Below are 19,878 nucleotides of genomic sequence, written 5' to 3'. Positions count from 1 at the left end.
TTTATGTGGAGTTTTTGGGGTTTGCTATGTATATTATCATATCGTCTGTGAATAGTGATAGTTTGACTTCTTCCTTCCCTATTTGGATTCCTTGTATGTCTTTCTCTTGTCTTATTGCTCTGGCTAGGACTTCCATTATTATATTGAAAACTCAGTGGTGAGAGTGGACATCCTTGTCTTGTTCCAGCTCTTAATGGAAATGCTTTCAACTTTTCACCACAAAATGTATAAAATTCTAAAAGAAACAAATGGGTCATAAAATTTTTAAATTAATATTTTAACAATATTAAATCATCCCATAAATGGACATGGATGTTGTTCTATTTGTTTGTATCTTCCTTTGTTTTGGGTTTTAGTATACAAATCTTTCATCACCTTAATTTTATTCCTAAGTAATTTGGGGAATATTATTATAAATAAAATTGTTTCCCTGGTTTCTTTTTCAGGTATTTCATTGTTAATGTGTAGAAGCACAACTTGATTTTGTATTCTATAACTTTACTGAATTTGTTTATATTGATCTAATAATTTTTTACAGAATCTTTAGGGTTTTTGACCTATAAAATCATGTCAGCCAAAAGGACAATTCTTCCTTCTGATTTTGATGCCTTTTCCTTTTCTTGCCTATTTGCTTTGGCTAGAAATTCCAGTGTTATGTTGAAAAGAAGTGGCAAGAGTAGGCATCCTTGCCTTGGTCTTTAAAGCTTTCAGTTTTTTACTGTTAAGTGTATTGATAACTATCAACTTTTTATATATGATCTTTATCATGTTGTGATACTTCCTTTTAGTCTTGGTTTGTTGGGAATATTTATTTTGACAATGTGTTGAATTTTGTCAATTTTTTTCTATGTCTATTTGGATAATGGTGTGATTTTTAGCCTTTATTCTGTTAATGTGTTGTGTAACATTAATTTTTCAGATGTTGAACCATTCTTGCATTCCAGGGACAAAGCCTACTTGGTCATGTTGTATGATCCTTTTAGATATGTTAGATTTGGTTTGCTGGTATTTTGTTGATGATATTTTTTGCATTTGTATTATTTAGGCATGTTAACCCATTATTTTGTTTCCTGTGTTATCTTTGGCTTTGATATCAAGGTAATACTGCACTCATAAAATGACTTAGGCATATTCCCTCCCCTTTATATTCTTGTAAGAGTTTGAGAAGCTATCCATAATTTTTGTGAAAAGTTTGGTAAAATTCACAAGTGAAACCTTCTATTCCTGGCATTTTTTTGTTGAAAAGTTTTTGATTACCAATTTAATCCCCATGGTAGTTATAGGTCTTATGTCCAATTCCTTTATCCATTTTGAGTTGATTTTTGTGCATGGTGTGAGATAGTGTCTAGTTTCATTATTTGGTATGTGGTTGTCAGTGTTCCCAGCACCATTTCTTGAACAAACTGTCCTTATTCCAGTGCATAGTCTTTGTTCCTTTGTCAAAGATTAGTCTTCCATATATGTGTGGCTTTATTTCTGGGCTTTCTATTTTATTCCATTTGTCTGTGTGTCTAGTTTTTGTTTTAGTACCATACTTTTTTTTTTTTTTTTTAGAGGCATGTTTTATTTATTTATTTATTTGTTTTGTTTGTTTATACATGCACTGGGTACAGTCAGAAGCGCGGGGAGGGTGAGAGAATTCACCAGAGCCAGAGCGGGGAGCAGAACAGGCAGACGGACCGAGGTACACTGCTGAGGGGAGCAGTGGGCTGCAGGAGAGGTCTGCGTGCATGTCGGACCCTCCTCTGGTGCTGGGAGCAGCCGGGGATCGAACCGGCACTGCAAAGGCTGTGGGCAGCTTCACAACCCAGCGCTCAACCACTGCACCACTGGGGAGGCCAGTACCATACTTTGTTAATTATTATGGCTCTGTAGTATAGTTTGAAGTCTGGGCGTGTGATACCTCTATTCCATGGAGAAATTTAAATTTAAAGATAAACCTTTAAATTTAGAAATAAGATGGTTTTTATTATTGGTTGGTTTTTATTGTTAGTTAATACCAACAGGAGGTCTAAAGACCAGGAAGGAAAGCAAAACTGTCATCTTATACAGGATAGATAATCATTATATGGAAAACCATTAGCTCATTAGAAAAACTGAATTAATAGGGTTTAACCAAGTTTTGAAATCCAGGTTAACTTGCAAAATTCAGAAATGTTCCTAAACTACTAAATAAAAATGATGTTTTTATTTCTAAAAGAAAGATTTTCATTTCATTAAAATGTCTTATTTTTTCAATAAAAATAAGAAAATTTGGTCCTCCCCGGTGGTGCAGCGGTTGAGTGCTGGGTTGCGAAGCTGCCCGCAGCCTCTGCAGCGCCGGTTCGATCCCCAGCTGCTCCCTGGCCATTGGAGGAGGGTCCCGCATGGCGCACAGACCTCTCCTGCCGCCCACTGCTCCCCTCAGCAGTGTACTTCGGTCCTTCTGCCTGCTCTGCTCCCTGCTCTGGCTCTAGTGAATTCTCTCACCCTCCTGCGCTTCTGACTGTACCCAGTGCATGTATAAGCAAACAAACAAATAAATAAAACATGCCTCTATAAAAAAAATTTTTTTAAATAAATAAAAATAAGAAAATTTCATTTAAAATTTATTTAAAATAAGACAGCATTCTATATTATAGTGAACAAATTTAAAGTATCGAAGTAACTTAACAAATTATTATTATACTGAAAATTCTCCCAAAATCAATACTCCCATATTAATCTATAAATTGGGTGAACCAAATTCTTGCTGTATTTTCAAAGAATTTAATATACTAGTTTCATGATGTACGTGCATTTGTAACCCTGAATAGATATTTCAAATTAGAAATAAAAGAGAGAAATTATTTTTCCTTACTACCTTTCAACACATAACAAAACAACCCTAGTAATAAAAATTGTGCAATTATGAAGAAACCTAAAATTTATCTTTGGGAACATTTCTACTGGAGAGAGTTGAAAAATTGATCTCATCAATGAAAAAATAATACATAGTAGCAGATGTTAGGTAATCAGGCTCCTTATATGATGAAAATTATGTATCAATCCTACATTATGTATGAAGTTCTAAATACCTAAATATGTAGTAGAAAAATATAAATCTAGTAACTATAAGAGGGCAATTTGTGAATTTAAGTGGACGAGAACTTATAAATAAGATCCCAAGCTCAAACTATTAGGTGAGGAATTGATAGATTTAACAACACTAAAGCATTAGGCATTTGTCTTTCAAGGATATAACAGAAATTTAATGAAGTGATGCCAAATAGAAATAGCATCTAGTGTACATAGTTTAGGGTATTATGAATTTCTGCAAATATAGACAACCAACCAAAAATCATATGAAGATGTAGACAAGAACTTCACACAAGGGGAAAACTGAATGGCTAACAAGTATGTGAAGATATGCTCATACTTACTAAAATCAGAAAAAAAAAAAACACCACTCAAATGGTGATGGTGGGAGGGGTCCTGAATCACAGTATAAGAGAAACATTCAAAGACATTAATATTAATATACCTTCACTTGAAACCACAAGTTCATGAAACTGGATTATATAAATGAAACTTTGTTTCAAAAATGATGGATGTTACTATTAAATATATGGTTTGATATGGAAGGTTATCATACATTTGACTTATACACAAATGGCAGCAAAAATTACACACCACAGTTACCTGTGTGCAAGAATAAAGTCTTTCATTTAGATGCCCCTGTCATGCCTTGCAAGGGTGTGTCTTGTTCAGTATCATCAGGCTTATGGTCATCCTTATTTTTACTCCTGTAACGATATCGATGTACCCATAAGATGACTATAGCCAAACATTCCCCCTAAGAGCAGATTATTGTTAGAGTGTACTAGGAATAAAAATATTGGGAGATTCAGATTCAAATTCTCTTGAGAGATTAATCAAAGTATCTTCCAATGCTTAATTCAACACAAAAGTACTCCAAATAAAGAACTTGCATGTTATTTCTACTCTAAGTCAGTTATCATTTATAGTTTGTCCTCTGGGAGAACATATCCACCGTATTCTCATATGTATGCTGCAGGTCTTTATCTGCTTTGCAAATTCCAGATTCTCATATATAGATAAATAACATATACTCTTGGATATCAACTGTGCATTCCAAACTTAACATGTTCAAAATAGAACTCTTTATCCTTCTCCAAAGTCTGTTGTTCTGCTAATCTTTCCCATTTTTATGAAAGGACCCTTCATCTATAAGAAAAAGTTTAGTATCATCAGGATAATTCTTCCTGTTCACTCTATTTCCCCCCTATCTGATCCATCAACACATCTTGTTCTCCTGAACATCTCCTTAGCCACTCAGTCCCCATTGCTACCACTCTAGTCCACACCACCATTATCCCCACCTTACTGCTACAGTCTTCTTTCAAACTCCCCTTTCATCTTTGACTTTTAAAACACCATGTCCACATTCCAGCCAGAGAAATCCTTTTAAAGTGTAAATTGAATTCTTATACTGTTGTTTTAAATACTTCCAGGAATTAACATTGTAGATAGTGAAAAGTCAAAAGCCTTTCCAAGCCTATGGTCATTACCTGTTCTGATCCCCATCTGTGTTTTTAAATCATCATTTTAGCCAAATGATCTCTTTTTTTTCTTGGAACACCCAACCTCATTTCTGCCTTGATACCTACATGAACCCTCCTTTTTTGTCTCACACGCTTCATCCAGAACTTCCCTCACAACTTTTTTTCTTACTCCTTCTTCAATTTAAATGTCACCTCCTCAGAGCTATCACTCAACCTGAATTAGTCCATTAGTCTCATTATATCACTCTGCTAACTTTCTGAAATAGGCTTATAACTACCACTATTATTTTGTTTCCTTGTATTTTTCTATTGTTTCTCTCTCCAGGTTAGGACATAAGCTTCTGAAGGGAAAGAATTATTTGTTGTAGTCACGTCTATGAGAACAACACATAGCCATATATAGGCACTAAAGAAGTACTTGATTAATGAGTACAAATTTTACTTTTTGAGTCTTTTAAAATACAATCACTTTCATCTGACTATGGTATGTCAGAAAAATTTACCTTAAATTTCCAATCTTAGACTTTTTCAACCCTCTCAAATAATCTGAAGTTCATAAGCTCTCTCCTAACAAAATCTGTCCTTAAGGAAGAATCCTAAACTCAATTTACCATGAAGATGAATTATTACTAACAGTGTATTCCATGACAATACTATGTAGGGTATCATTTTAATGAGGACAAATCCTGACTGCAGGAGTGACCAAGGATATGGACAGTTTCCCACGATGACTCGCTCTCCATGATTAATATTGCCAAAGCACTTGGATTTTTCTTTTCAGATTTGAAACCACTCCCATTTTACACACCTGAGCTCTATCACAGACAGGTAATAATTTCACTTACATTTTCTTTTTCTTTTTGCATCTCCAAAAAAGAAAAATAGCAAGCAATAGAGCAATTATGAGTACAACAACAAAAGTAATTGCCCAAATAATAGGAGAATCAGGAGGACCTGAAAAAGACAAACCAGAAGAATATCATTTATAACTATACTTCATTTCTAGACACTATTCCTTAAATCTCAGTGCTCTTTTGATTTTTCATTGTTGTTGACATTCAAATTGATATAAGATTATGTGCCAGGACCTCCCTGGTGGTGCAGGCAGTTGGGCACCACACTGTGAAGCTGTCCGCAGCCTCTGCAGCAAGGGTTCGAACCCGGCTGGCTAGCGAGAATCCCACATGGCGCAGCAGACATCTCCGGTTGGGCCCGCTGCTCCCCTCAGCAGTTTATTCAGTCCATCTGCCTGATCTGCTCCCTGCTCTGTCTCTGGTGAATCCTCTCATCCTCCCACGCATCTGGCCTGTACCCCAGTTCTTGTATAAATAAATAAATCTTTAAAAAAAAGATTAAGTGCCATATTCCATTTTATTGAAGAATATGCTCATCAATATCATCTTACCACTCTCAAGAATAAGAAAAAGGATACAACCACAAAATATTCATCACAATGTAATGGTTAGGCAAAATATAGTCAAAACTGAAATGTCCAATGGTCTGTAATAACCTCAGAAATTAATTTTTAATTATAACATGTATTTAAGATTAATATTTTAAAAAGAAAAGGCACAGACCAAGCCAAAACACACCTTTGGATTCTAACTGCAGAACTGAGGTTACCAGGTTCCCAGAGGGTGTGGGGGTGAGAACAGGAAAGGTAGAGGGGTCCAGTGAAATTTGATGGAGGGTTACTGGCACTTTTGTGGTGGGCATGGTGCAGTAACACACATGTGAAGAGGTGTGAGCCACTACTCCTTGAACATATACAGTGTATAAGATTAATGTTCTAAACAATGTGATAAGCATTTTGTAAGGATTATTTACATCACCTAGGGCACTATAATTATTAGGTATAGTTGATAAATGAAAACTCAGATGTTCAGAAAATTTCAATGATAAACAGAGATTAATTAGGTGGCAAAACAGTGAAATGAATACAATTCTTACTCCAGAGCCTGCATGCATATGAAAAGAAAATGGTAAATTTTGATTATCAACATTTTTACCAGTTATTTTGACTACAAAGTTCCTAGGTTACAATACAAATTTTACTTGTTTGTAGCTTTCTGAACATAACTTACATTTTTCATTACAACTGAAGTTTAGCAAAAGGCCACTATTTGATTATCAGTGATAGTTCTTAGAGATACTATAAAAATGAATCTTTATTCTTCGTAAATAAATCTTAAAGAAATTTGTGCTTACATTAAGTGGCATGAACTATTGTACATTTTATATTCATAGGTCTGTTCTTGTCCTCTTTGTAATTGTCAGACTGATAATATTTCTTTGTTCACTTTCACCTCTCACCGTTTTTTACTTTGCTACTTTGAATTTTTTCATTACCACTGAAGGAAAAGAGAAATTCTTGTTAGCAATTACTTCTTCCCTGAGATACTATTAGGAATGTCTGCATTTTTAAAAATTTTAATTTGATTATATATATTTTTTACATCATTCTTCCTTTTTGTACAATGCATGCTTTCTCCTCTCAAGTGTAGTCCCCACAAAATTCCCACCACCAGTTCACCACTGCACATCACCATAGTCCCTTGTGTAAGAACACATTCCCTCCCCTGATTTGGTCCCTCTCCTTTCCCCTCCCCTGCAGAGTGTCTCTGATTAATGGTTGCCTGTTAATTTTGTTTTTTAATTTATTATAATTTTTTCCTGGTCCCTTGTGAGAGGTCTTGCTGCCCCAGCCAGATAAGACACTGGCAAGCAGCTAAGAAAAAGGGCCTCACTGGGCCTCCCCGGTGGCGCAGCAGTTGATCGCTGGGTTGCAAAGCTGCCTGCAGCCTCTGCAGCACCAGTTCGATCCCCGGCTGCTCCCTGGCCACCGCAGGAGGGTCCCACATGGCGCCCAGACCTCTCCTGCCACCCGCTGCTCCCCTCAGCAGTGTACTTCCTGCCACCCGCTGCTCCCCTCAGCAGTGTACTTCGTCAGTCTGCCTATTCTGTTCCCCGCTCTGGCTCTGGTGAATTCTCTCACCCTCCCACGCTTCTGACTGTACCCGGTGCTTGTATTAATAAATAAATAAATCTAAAAAAAAAAAAAAGAAAAAGGGCCTCTCACTGTGGGGGCTGAAGAAAAAGGGCCTCACACCGTGGAGCTGAAGATTCCTTGTGCCTCACACTGTGGGGCTAAAGATTAATCTATAACCTGTATACATCCCTTTGTTTTTTGTTCTTGATCATGGTCACAAAAAGAGAAAAACCTCTCAGAAAATACATTGGGCAATAAATTATATGTACCGGCATACTGTAAGTAAATGGCATGGAAAATTATCTGTTTAAAAATTAGTTATTAAACAACTTGGCCCACTTGACAATGGGAGGCAATTTATTGTACATGCCTGACAAGCAATCCAGCACAACAATTATAGTAAGTCCTCCTTTTGCCTTTTTTTAGAAGTTTCTTGGGAAAGTTTTTAAATGAAATTAACTGTGTTAAGAAGTTTATAGGTAGAAAACCCTGTTAGCTGATAACCAGAAAACAGCCGGTCTTCAGCTGAAGGCCATGCGAATAAGAAGAATCTTTTGATGCTTAGGCTTTAGCTGATAGGAGTGTACTGACCACTATCAACTGTCTTAGGTAATTGTCTAAACTAAAATAATGAGTTTTAGTGTGAGGTTTAGTTTTTTTATCTATTAACCTTGAAGGCTACCATCTTGCTGAGACCCGTAGGAGCCAGTAGTCTATGGGAAAAGAATGCACTGATTGTTTCTGCTTTGCTTCTATGCATATGATGATGTCATCTCACTGCTTGCAAAAAATGAATAAATAAAGACCTGCTGAGTTCCTCAGTAGAAGATACTTGCACTTCATCAAGTGTCAGTGTCTTCTCACGACATTTTGCCGAGACTGGTCGTCGGCAGTCCCTCATTTGGTTCCCCTACATTCCTCCTGTAAGTGAAACCATCCGGTATTTTTCTTTTTCCTTCTGGCTTATTTCACTGAGCATGATCCCTTCCAGCTCCATCCATGTTGCTGCAAATGGCATAGTTTATCTTTTTTGATTGCTGAATAGTGTTCCATTGTGTATATATCTTCTTGATCCAGTCATCTATTTTTTGGCATTTGGGTTGTTTCCATATCTTACCTATTGCAAATAGGCTGCAATAAACATAGTGGTGCAGGTATCCTTTTGAATTAATGTATTTGTGTCCTTTGGGTAGATTAGGAAAGTCTGCATTTTAGGTGAAGTTTGTGCCACATATTTTAGAATGTACAGCACTTTGTCTCAGTTCCTGGTTTTAATTATGGTCTTTTTTCAATGAGACGTTCATAACTCATTTAACACAGGTGGAGGAGGCATAATAAGAGGAATTTAACACTAAATTATGAACACAGTCCAGGGGTCAGTGGGGTAGGAGAGGGAAACTCCTTATGTTTTCAGCACAATCAGGGATTTATATCCCTGATATTTACTACAAAGCTAAACAGGGATGAACCCACTAATTGATGTTACTTCTTTATAGACTATCTCATTGAGAAGCCAAGTTAACCAGAGTAATCTAGTCAATACGTTGATGAGAAATAGATATGACACTCGTTTGACATATTCTCATCCATGATTTATGGAAAGATACAGGAAATATTAACTTATTAACATTAGTTTCAAGACACACAAAAAAAATTACCTTTACTTCCTGAAACTCCTTTAAATTAAATTACAAAAAGAAAATGCCTAAGTGAAAAACAAGCAAATGGAAGAGTAGCCTTCAAAATTAGCAAGAAACTTAAAAGAAAGTTGTGAAAGACATAAAGTGGACAGAAGAATGCTTATGAAGGAGCAGGATGAAAGAGGCTGCAAGCACATGTGTGCACACAGGAGGCCACGGCTTCAGAGAAAGTGATGTAGACTCCGGAAAGGCTCAGGACTCAGATGGCAAAAGAATCACAGAATAAACATTACAGTCAAAATCACCCCTGGGTCTCCCCAGTGGCGCAGCAGGTTGAGCGCTGCACTGTGAAGCTGTCCGCAGCCTCTGCAGCACAGGTTCGATTCCCGGCCGGCCAGGGAGAAACCCACATGGCATGGCAGACCTCTCCTGCCTGGCCCCCTGCTCCCCTCAGCAGTGTCTTTGGTCTGTCTGCCTGTTCTGCTCCCTGCTTTCTCTGGTGAATTCTCTCACCTGTACCCCAGTTCTTGTATAAATAAATAAATCATTTAAAAAATAAATAATTAAATAATTTTAAAAATCACCCATTTCTACATCCCCAAGCACACAATATAGGCATTATGAGTCTGGGGTCTTTGTGTCTGTCCCATATCAGATGTCAACCTGCACATACACAGCACAAATTTCAGTATTAAATATGCACTGAAAGATTGATAGACATCACTTGGGCAAATCAAACAAGATTTCAGGGGAAATCACCAGGGAATTTAGCAGGAAGGAAAAGAGGGATGATATTGTTTAACCCATTATGTTTTATGGCAATATGTGACTTAAAAAGGTTAAAGCTTTAATAGAAGAGGTAATTTCAGTAGAACATGTACATGTCTTCCTTAATTACCAGAAGTCAGATATGTAGCCCATAGTTTAAAAAACATTTGTAAAGGAAGTTCAAGAGATGGGATTAAGAAAAAAAATTAATGGACTTGAAAATGCAATGATTCAGGGTGTTTAAGACCAATCCTCCTCCTGAGAACACACACAAAAAAATTAGACAAATTATTGTCAAAATTCTGAATGCACAAAAAGTTTCAAGTTTATTAAGAATTCAAGGGCCAAGATCCAGTAAAAATGGGAAGCCAAGAAAAGTAAGCCAGGCATCTGCATATACTTTTGCACAAATAAAAATGTGAACAATTACAGTGAAAGTGCTGAGAAGTTGGGCATGTGCTAAAATACTGAGAAGCTGAATATGAATTTCAACAATTAAAAAGGGTTAGGGTAATAAAAATTGGAGATAAAAACTTGCCAAGGACAAAATGTTCTGGTATCCACTATAGGCTAAAACTGGAACTCTATTTTTTTTTAAAGATTTATTATTTTACTATTTTATACAAGAACCGGGGTACAGGCCAGATCCTGGGAGGGTGAGAGGATTTACCAGAGACAAAGAAGCAAATAGAACAGGCAGACTAAAGAATACACTGCTGAGGGGAGCAGCGGGCAAGACAGGACAGAGGGCTTCGCCACATGGGATTCTCCCTGGCTGGCCAGGATCAAACCTGTGCTGCAAAGGCTGTGGACAGTTTCACAGCGCAGCGCTCAACCGCCTGCGCCACCAGGGAAGCACTGGAACTCTATTTTGATTAGATTCAATCAGATATGCACTTGACTTTTTAAGGACTAATGTCTATTTCAGATCATCTCCGTTTTTAGCTAAATGAAGCAAAACTTAATGATTTCTGGATATAAAAGCACCTATCACAAAAGACACCTATTGTATGAGTTCATTTACATGAAATGACAGAATAGGTAAATATATAGGGACATAAAGTATCAGTGGGATCCTAAGGCTAGGACCACAGAGTGCTGAAACTCAAAGTTCTCACTAAGGAGTCTGGAGTTTCTTTGTGGTGGTAAAAATGTTCTACATATGATTTGCTGATGGCTGCATGAATCTTGTCAATATACAAAAATCATTGAATTATATATTTTAAATAGATGAATTTCCTGTGAATTATATTTCTATAAAACTATGACCAAAGGTATAGCATGTAGTCAAAGATAATTATACCCAAAAATTCATTTTGACTTAAACCTGATTTTAAAATAATAGACAATAGGAAGTGACCCACTAAATATTCAGATATTAGAATTCTCAGACACAGAATTTAAAATATATATCATTTAATTATTTCATACATTAAATACACATTTGTAATTTGTGTCCCAGAAAAAGGTAAGAGTTTAGAATACAAGCAATATTTGAAGAAATGATAGGCAAGAATCTTTTGAAAATAATGAAGGACTTAACTCAGACTCAAGAATTTTGGGAAAACTGAAGCAGCATACATACAAAGAAAATGACACCAAGGTACACAATAATAAAACTTATAAAACAAATACAATGAGAAAATTTTAAATGTAACTGAGAAGGGAAAGGGCACATTTCTTTCAAATGAGCAGCAGTGAAACTGAGAGATCTTTCCAGCAAAAGTAATGAAGGTAAGAAATCAGTGGAAAAACACTGTCGAAGTGATGAACTAAGCCTATGAAATTGGAAATATGAATCTTGCAAACATGGTGTTCAAAAATCAAAACAATTCGCAACTGAAATAAAAAATATTGGCCACCTGTATGCCTGCACTGAGGAGAAAAAAAAACTCTTAAAAAGAAAAAATAAGAATTCTTTAGGCAGAAAAAAAACAAAAGTTTTAACATGACAAAGAAAAACAGCAGAAAGAATAAAGTAAAGGAATATTACTACAGACAACAAGAATGACAACAGTAATAATGTATCTTTGTATTAAATATATATAAGGAATTAAATTGCACAAAAGAGGAGTAACACAAAAGATAAGAATTGATAAATGCTATTACATTATCCAGGAAGAAGTGAATGTACTAAATTATATTAAACTCTAATAAGTCAAGATATAGGTTATAATATCCAAGTTAACCATGTAAGAAGGAAATATGAAAGTATAGTTTAACTGGGGAGAGGTGATATAAAAATAAATGATTAATTCACAAGAAGTCAGGAAGACAAAAAAGGGACATAAAACAGATCACATAACTGAAAATGATATTAAAACCTAAGTACATCTGTATTGATACTAAATATAGAGACTAAATGCTCTAGTTTATAAAAATGACTAGGTAGGATGATTTTTTTCACTTTTAAAAGTATAGAGGGCCTTCCCAGTGGCGCAGGTGGTTGAGCACAGCACCGTGAAGCTGTCTGCAGCCTCTGCAGCGCCAGTTTGATCCCCGCTGTCTGTGGAGCAACCCACATGGTGCAGCAGACCTCTCCTGTCTCGCCTGCTGCTCCCCTCAGCAGTGTATTTTGTCAGTCTGCCTGTTCTGTTCCCCACTCTATCTCTGGTGAATCCTTTCACACTCCTGCACATCTGGCCTGTGCCCCGGTTCTTGTATAAATAAATAAATCTTTTTTTTTGGGCCTCCCCAGTGGCGCAGCAGTTGAGCGCTGGGTTGTGAAGCTGCTCGCAGCCTCTGAGGCACCGGTTCGATCCCCGGCTGCTCCCCGGCCACTGGAGGAGGGTCCCACATGGCGCGCAGACCTCTCCTGCCGCCCGCTGCTCCCCTCAGCTCTGCTCCCCGCTCTGGCTCTGGTGAATTCTCTCACCCTCCCGTGCTTCTGACTGTACCCAGTGCTTGTATAAATAAATAAATAAATCTTTGGGAAAAAAAATAAAAAATAAATAAATCTTTTTTTTTAAAAAAAAAGTATCCTATAGGAAAACCACACCCTGTTTAACTATGGTTTTGAAACAGAAGATGTGTTTGGAAGAGCTTGGGAGGAAGGTGAATGAGGGAAAAGGCAGCTAAGATAGGAGAGGACAAAGCAGGCTTAACCAGGCTGCTAAAAGTTACAGGGGGAAGCAGAAAAGCAACTCTAGTGGGAAGAAAAGAAATTTATTGGGAGGAGGAAACATTGAAGGAGTTATAAATGAGCCTAATTTTCATGAACTGTGGCAGAAATTCAGTAGGAAGCACATACAAGAAATCAACTGAAAATTAGCCATGTAAGAACAGTTACCCTAGAAGCAGGGCTGGGGCAGGGGACTTCTTTGTCTCATTGTTTGATTCTTTCCACCATGTGGGTGTTTTCCATTGACTTATATTTTCAAAATTAGAGGACTACACTTCTGGTTGTGAATTTTTTTTTTTTAAGATTTATTTCTTTATGCATACAAAAGCCAGGGTACAGGCCAGAGATACAGGGGGTGAGAGAAATCACCAGAGACAGAGGAGGGAACAGAACAGGCAGACTGACTGAAATACACTGATGAGGGGAGCAGCGGGTGAGACAGGAGAGGTCTGCCTCACCATGTGGTTTTCTCCCTGGCCAGGGATCGAACTCGTGCTGCAGAGGCTGTGGATTGCTTCATAGTGCGGTGCTTAACCTCTTACACCATCAGGGAGGCCCTGGTTGTGAATTTTATATGTAAATATTTCCCTTGTTGATTACCACTGTACTTACGTTCTTCTTGCAATGGCAGAGTGACAATCTTTTCCTCGTGCTTCACAGGATGAACCATTTTCACAATCAGGTGCGGGAGACTCAGGGACTTGACCATCTCCACGGAGATGTTATACTTTTTCATGACAGTCACTATGCCGTTTGGGTTCTGAGCATGGTATTCCTCTGACAGATTCACCAGGAGTTGTGCAGGGAAAAGAGATATCTGAGGAGCAGGTTTACCCACTGCTGAGTAAATAAACCTAACAAAACCTGCAGAGTCAAGGTTGGTTTGGAGTTCAGTTTTTAATTCAGGTTCAGCTAGGCAAAAAAAAAAAAAAAAAAAAAAAAGAAATGAAGAAGAAGAAAATTAAATATAAAAATATGTCACACTCACTTTTCTGCTGTATTAAATAGGGACTTCCCAATCTTTCAGTGTGAAGCTAAATTACTGAAAATATGTCCTCACATTACCTCTCCTTGTATTTTACTCAACAATTCCATCGCCTATACCATCTATCCTTCAGACTGAGAGGAACAATTGATATCTCCACTTTCATTCAGTCTTAAAATTGCACTGGATACATCCACAATACATTTATAGCAACACAATGGGCAACACTGTGACTCTATCACTAGTCCTTAAACACTTTGTGAATTTGAAGACTGAGAAATTCTAGTTTTGTTAAAGTGTTCTTGTTCACGTCTGCTCTCTTTTTCTTTTCCTGTCTTTTATAGGGAAAAACTAGATGCCATTCATGTATTTTATGCACCGGACAAAAGCCAGTGCAGTGCAGTGCAAAAAAGTTAGGTGAGAGCACAGAAGACCTAAGTACTATGGCTGGTCCAGCACTTTCTGAAAATGGGCAAGTCATGTAACCATAATTGCTTTTTTTTTTTGTTTTGCATAGTAAGAATTTGCCTGGATCTTTCCTTCTCTAACATTCTTATTCTGGACTTAAACCTTAAAAGTTACATTTCCATGATTTTGAATCTACACAAAACATTTACATACTAAAAATGTTAAGGCAGATTTGTCCTCCATGGCTGCCACGTGGGAACACATTAAACAGACACTTGTAGCAGGCTTCATCCTCAAATGTCACTTCACGGATAGTTATGAATGAGGAATTGGGTTCGATGGACTTGCAGTGCAGTCGATTTATATATGGTGGAAGAATCCTTTCTCCATATTTACTGCTGTATGTGCCAATATTGTATGGTAATGAGTTTTGGATCTTCTGCCAAGTAATTTGTATAATCTCTTCTGGAGATGTCAAATTGCAGAAAATTGTCACATTTCCTCCCAATACAGCTGTCTCATTACTTTTGTGCTTTATCCCACGTGCAGAATCTGAAAATGAGACCCAGTATGGATTAAAAGAAATTTACTTTCAAACTCCCCTGGACTTAATCCTATAATAGTACTTAACTCTGGGTTATAATTACTTTTTTTTTGGATCTCTTCTTCACAAGAAAATAAACTGTCTAACCTTCTTCACTATTGATAACTCATTTCTAGATGTGTTTCTGGGATAGTTCTACTAATTAACAAATATTTGTGAATGTAAAATAGAAATATAAATTAACCAATATGAGATTATCAGTGGTAATATTAATGAATTGGAGGCTGAACTGAACTGACTTGAGAGTGACAAATTCCTGATGACTCCAGTTTGATGGAGGACTCAAAATTGTGTAGGTTTTAGCAGCAGGAAGCCTACTAGTCTCATGCTGCGAGCCAGGAAAAAAACACCTCATATCTTGTATAAAGGGAAAACAAAGTAACCATGTTGAAGTAAGTCTAGTGAATTTTCCATTAGAAGACCTATTCTCCAGAAGAAAACACTTTATCAGAAACTTAACCCATGTAGGTAGAACAATGGTGACCTCCACTTTAGTTCCTGTTAGCTTTCCTTTCATTCCTTTTTTTAAAAAAAGATTTATGCAAGAACCAGGGTATAGGTCATATGTGCCGGAAGGTGAGAGGATTCACCAGAGACAGAGTGGGGAACAGAACAGGCAGACTGACAAAATACGCTGCTGAGGGGAGCAGCTGGTGAGACAGGAGAGGTCCGCTTCGCCATGTGGGTTGCCTGTACCATGAACCAAAATGCTTTTAGAGGGATTCAAGTTAAATAGCTTTAATCAAATAGTTTTTAAATGGCTAGACAATAACAAGACTTGAATATTTTATTAAATCCTTAATGTGTTTCAGGAGTACCTCAACTTGAAAAATCATCTATGTGAAACAGATATAGTGGAGCCATTTTAAAATAGGATCAGCCATGTCATGTTGGAAAAAGTTTGTTATCTGTAATGTGGCAAAAGACTAGGTGAGCAGAAATTATCCTTAACATTGTTTGAAAAGTCAACAGGTAAATGAACATCCTTGTCACAAAACTTATGATTGTGCATTTTTGGTAGAGAATATAATTAGTAACTATGTATATCCAAGAATAGATTAAACCTCTTAGCCCAAATTAACACTTTACCTCATCTTTTTCTTTTCTTCCCATAAAACCCCTCAACTTTCATCCCATCTCAGACTACATTTTGGACTTCTCTGTGAAACTGTGTGCCCCAAATTAAAATTATTTTTTCCCAAATAAATATTTAACTGTCTCTCATTTTGACTTTATTTTTAGGTAAAAAAGCAAATCCACAAAGGAAACAAATATTTGACAATATAAAAACAAGTAACTTCTTAATAAACAGGATGAGCCTAAAAACAAGTCAAACTCAATTTCAAAGGCAAAGAGACTGCAAGAAATATGCAAAACTAACTCATTTGTAAAGAACTCATTTCTTTCCTTCCGGCTTCAGTCCTCTCTAGTGTGACCCACTTGGAAGCACTTCAGAAGCAGTCCCAGTTACCTTTCTTTCCTTCTCTGTTTGCTAATTCACTATTTCAAATATGCTTCAATTAAACTTTTGCTAGATGCCTACAACATGGGAGGGCTACATGGTTAACACAAGATCCAAACATAATGCCCTGTTCACCTAATTTTATAAAATTAGATCACAATCTGCTATTTGTTTGCCATTAATCTCCAGCTAAGTGCATTTAAGAGAAAAAGTGAAGAGTTACCTGATCCTTGCACCCAGCTGGAAAGTATGAACAACTGAAGAATGGGATGGAATAGAAAATTCATGAGATTTGATGACAAAGTCCTCATACTTCATGTTCAAACACAGCTCTAACACTGAAATGAAAAAAAGACCAGTCTCCCAATTTCCTCAATTCTGGTTTATGTATTAACCATATTTGGCAAGGTCTTGTAGTGGCAGGATGGGCCAAGGAGGAGTCCTGGAGCCCTCCTGGCCTTATCAGTCTTTTTATTGAGCTTTAAATGTAGCGCAACGTGGCACGACAGCTGCACTTGCTGCTCCCCTCAGCAGTGTACGTTGTCGGTCTGCCTATTCTGGCTCCCCACTCTGGCTCTGGTGAATCCTCTCACCCTCCCCTGCTTCTGACTGTACCCAGTGCCTGTATAAATGAATAAATAAATCTTTAAAAAATACAAAAATAAAAATGTAGTGCAGCAACCAGGTATGCAGCAGGCACGGGTGCTCGGGCCAGAAGGCCTCCAAGCCCCCAGGCAAGTCTTCACTCTGGGCTTCACTGGCTTTCTTTCTCCCCTTCTCTGGGCCATTATCTCAATACTGCAGTCATGGCCCACAGAAGTAAACAACACAGCTATAACAATGTAACAACTGCAGGTGCCCCATCAGACAGGGCAATCCTAATGGTGGGAGGGCAGAAAAGTCTGAAAACCATTTACGCTACAGTCATCATGCACACTTTATTACTACTTCCTTGTCTGCTTGATATATAACAATAATACATAATGATTCTAACAGTTTTAGGTAAATGAATATAGTTTCCCTGAAATACCTGCTTGTTATTCTGTAGCTGTCATGATGACTCACGGACAAGCTAAGAAAACTAAAAGGTTGAAGAAATTAATTAGCTAAGAAAACGAATTAATTAGCTAAGAAAACTAAAAGGTTCAAGAAAATTTAATTAGCTCTTCTTATGTGAGTGTTATGACTATGGCTTATGGCTAGGAGAGAAATTAGAATTAGTGCTTTTATGAGTACTGTTTTAACACCACCAACACCTCTTTTGACCATTATCTTGTATATAATCGCGGTAAATAAGTTTATTTATAATGAGTCAGATTAAGTGAAAGAGGTTTCTTTTCACCAGAAAAGTCCTTTATTTTCAGGTCCTTAATGATTCAAGTGTTAGCTTAGGGGTGAAGGGGCAATGATGCTGTGGAACTCCATCTAGATTGTATTTCATCAGCCAATCAAATCAGGGGTAATGAACACAAAGCCAATTGGTGCAGATCAGGGGCGGGACCTGGAGTAAGTAACTGCCAGCTTGGTTGCAGTTGGCTGTGAAGGCTGTGCGGTGAGAACAATAGCCTCCTCTCTCCTTTACACGGCAAACGTACTCCTCCAGAGGCTCTGGATGGTGAGTCCTCCTCTAGTTTCCCATAGAAGAAGATCCTCCTTCCTTTCTGACACTTTCTCATCCTCTGGAGAGCAACGAAAGCTCCCATGGTATTCCAGCTACAGGTTCAGCTAGCCTTTCCTTTTTGAAGTTCCCACCATCCCTGTTGGAGCTATCAAGGACCCAAAGATCAACCAGCCTCTCAATGTGAATTTCTATCCCTTTGACCCCTCTCTCCTCCATTGCTTTTCCCATGCCAACTTTCCAAACTCTTCCCCTGGCTTTTGTTTGTCCCCTTTAGGCCTTAGTAAGGCACTGACAGGAAAGCACACCGGGACCTTGAATCTCCTCAGGTATATGGAGCTGATCTGAGGAGGAGAAAGGGCTTAATCTGAATGAAGAAGCATTAAGACTACAGAAAGCGCTCCTCAGTGTTTGTAAGACCACAGCTGTGTTGTGTGATAGGAGCATTTATGGAGAAGACAATCCAACCCCAGTTGTTTATTCTCACTGCTAATTCTTTACTCCTGTCTTAAAACACGAGGCTGATTAATATTTAGTAGGATTGTAAACATTTACTATGAAAGTTTTTAGATAAACAATTTTAGAAATGAGAAAAATGCCTGTGGGAACAGGTACCCTACTTTAAGTTTGGAAAACTATAAGTTTCCTAACTATGTTAAGTTTTGAAAGGAGTGAATGAATGTAAGATGCATAGCTATGATGCAAAAAATACTTTTTTCAGTCAAGCATGTTTGCTCCAGGATGCTTACTTAGTCTTGGAGTAACAGTGGGCAAATTAATAGGTGACAATGACAATGTATTCCAAAATAGTTTAGGGTTAACTCAGATCAAATATCACTAGTCTATCATAATGTTTTTTCGTGACATGGACTTCTCCTACAGCAGTGCTTATAAGTTATGGTTGCTCAGTAGAATCATAGGGCAGCTTTCCAAAATCCCAGTATCCAGGCTATATTTCAGGCCAACTCAGTTCACCACTGTGGGTGGCCCCACCCCCAACCACACACACACACACACACACACACACACAGATTGAGAGAGAGAGAGAGAGAGAGAGAGAGAAGCATTTGAATTTTTTTAATTCTCTAAGTGATTCCATTGTGTAGCCAAGATTGAGAATCTCTGTCTTAGAGTGGTGGCTGAACTTCCCACTACTTGTATTACTAGCAAAATCCCCCAGTCTACCTCCAGCTCTTGCTATGTTAAAGTGAGGTTAAAGAATTTAGGAATCCTTTAGGGAAAAACAAAACAAAATGAATAACTAATAAACCAGCTCTGACATTTTCAGACATTCAGTACTAGGTCTTGCTCCAGGTTACTACAAGCTGATCTGTGCTCACAGCTAGTCCATGTTTTTCTGTTGGACATAAACAAACTAACAGAACATCAACATCAGATGAGGTAACTGAGACCATAATAAGATGAGACTTTAACAAAGCCCTGGAGCAACCCTAATACAATTCCAAACATCCCCTCCCTTTATGAAAATGAGTGGCTTCTGCTTCCGAAAGCCATCACAGTTTTAGCTTCATTCTAGTCTGTCCTCCCTAAAGATAAGATTTATTGAGATAACCAAGCACAAAAATGAACTTACTTTCTGACAGCAGCCAAACTAGTCAATCCTCACTTCCTTAGACCCTCTTCAGAATTACTCAGCTCATCTCTTATATTAAAACATACCACAGTTCCCCAAGGTGAATGTTCTCCTTCATTGCAACAAACCATAAATTAAACGTGGT

At 37.6% G+C, this 19,878-nt stretch overlaps 1 protein-coding gene across 1 annotated transcript; it reads right to left on the bottom strand.

Moving 5' to 3' along the window:
* Positions 1-13,600: 13,600 nt before the first annotated feature.
* On the bottom strand, positions 13,601-18,224 carry LOC311170280 (nectin-1-like; the record flags this gene model as incomplete). Its single annotated transcript, XM_084232661.1, has 4 exons — positions 13,601-14,002; positions 14,490-14,509; positions 14,669-15,007; positions 18,104-18,224. The coding sequence occupies 4 exons, from the start codon at positions 18,222-18,224 to the stop codon at positions 13,601-13,603; spliced, it is 882 nt and encodes a 293-aa protein (XP_084088787.1).
* Positions 18,225-19,878: the final 1,654 nt, after the last annotated feature.

Source organism: Talpa europaea (genome assembly GCF_964194135.1).
Source record: "Talpa europaea genome assembly, chromosome: 4".
NCBI lineage: Eukaryota > Metazoa > Chordata > Mammalia > Eulipotyphla > Talpidae > Talpa > Talpa europaea.
This window is presented reverse-complemented; position numbering and strand designations above follow the sequence as displayed.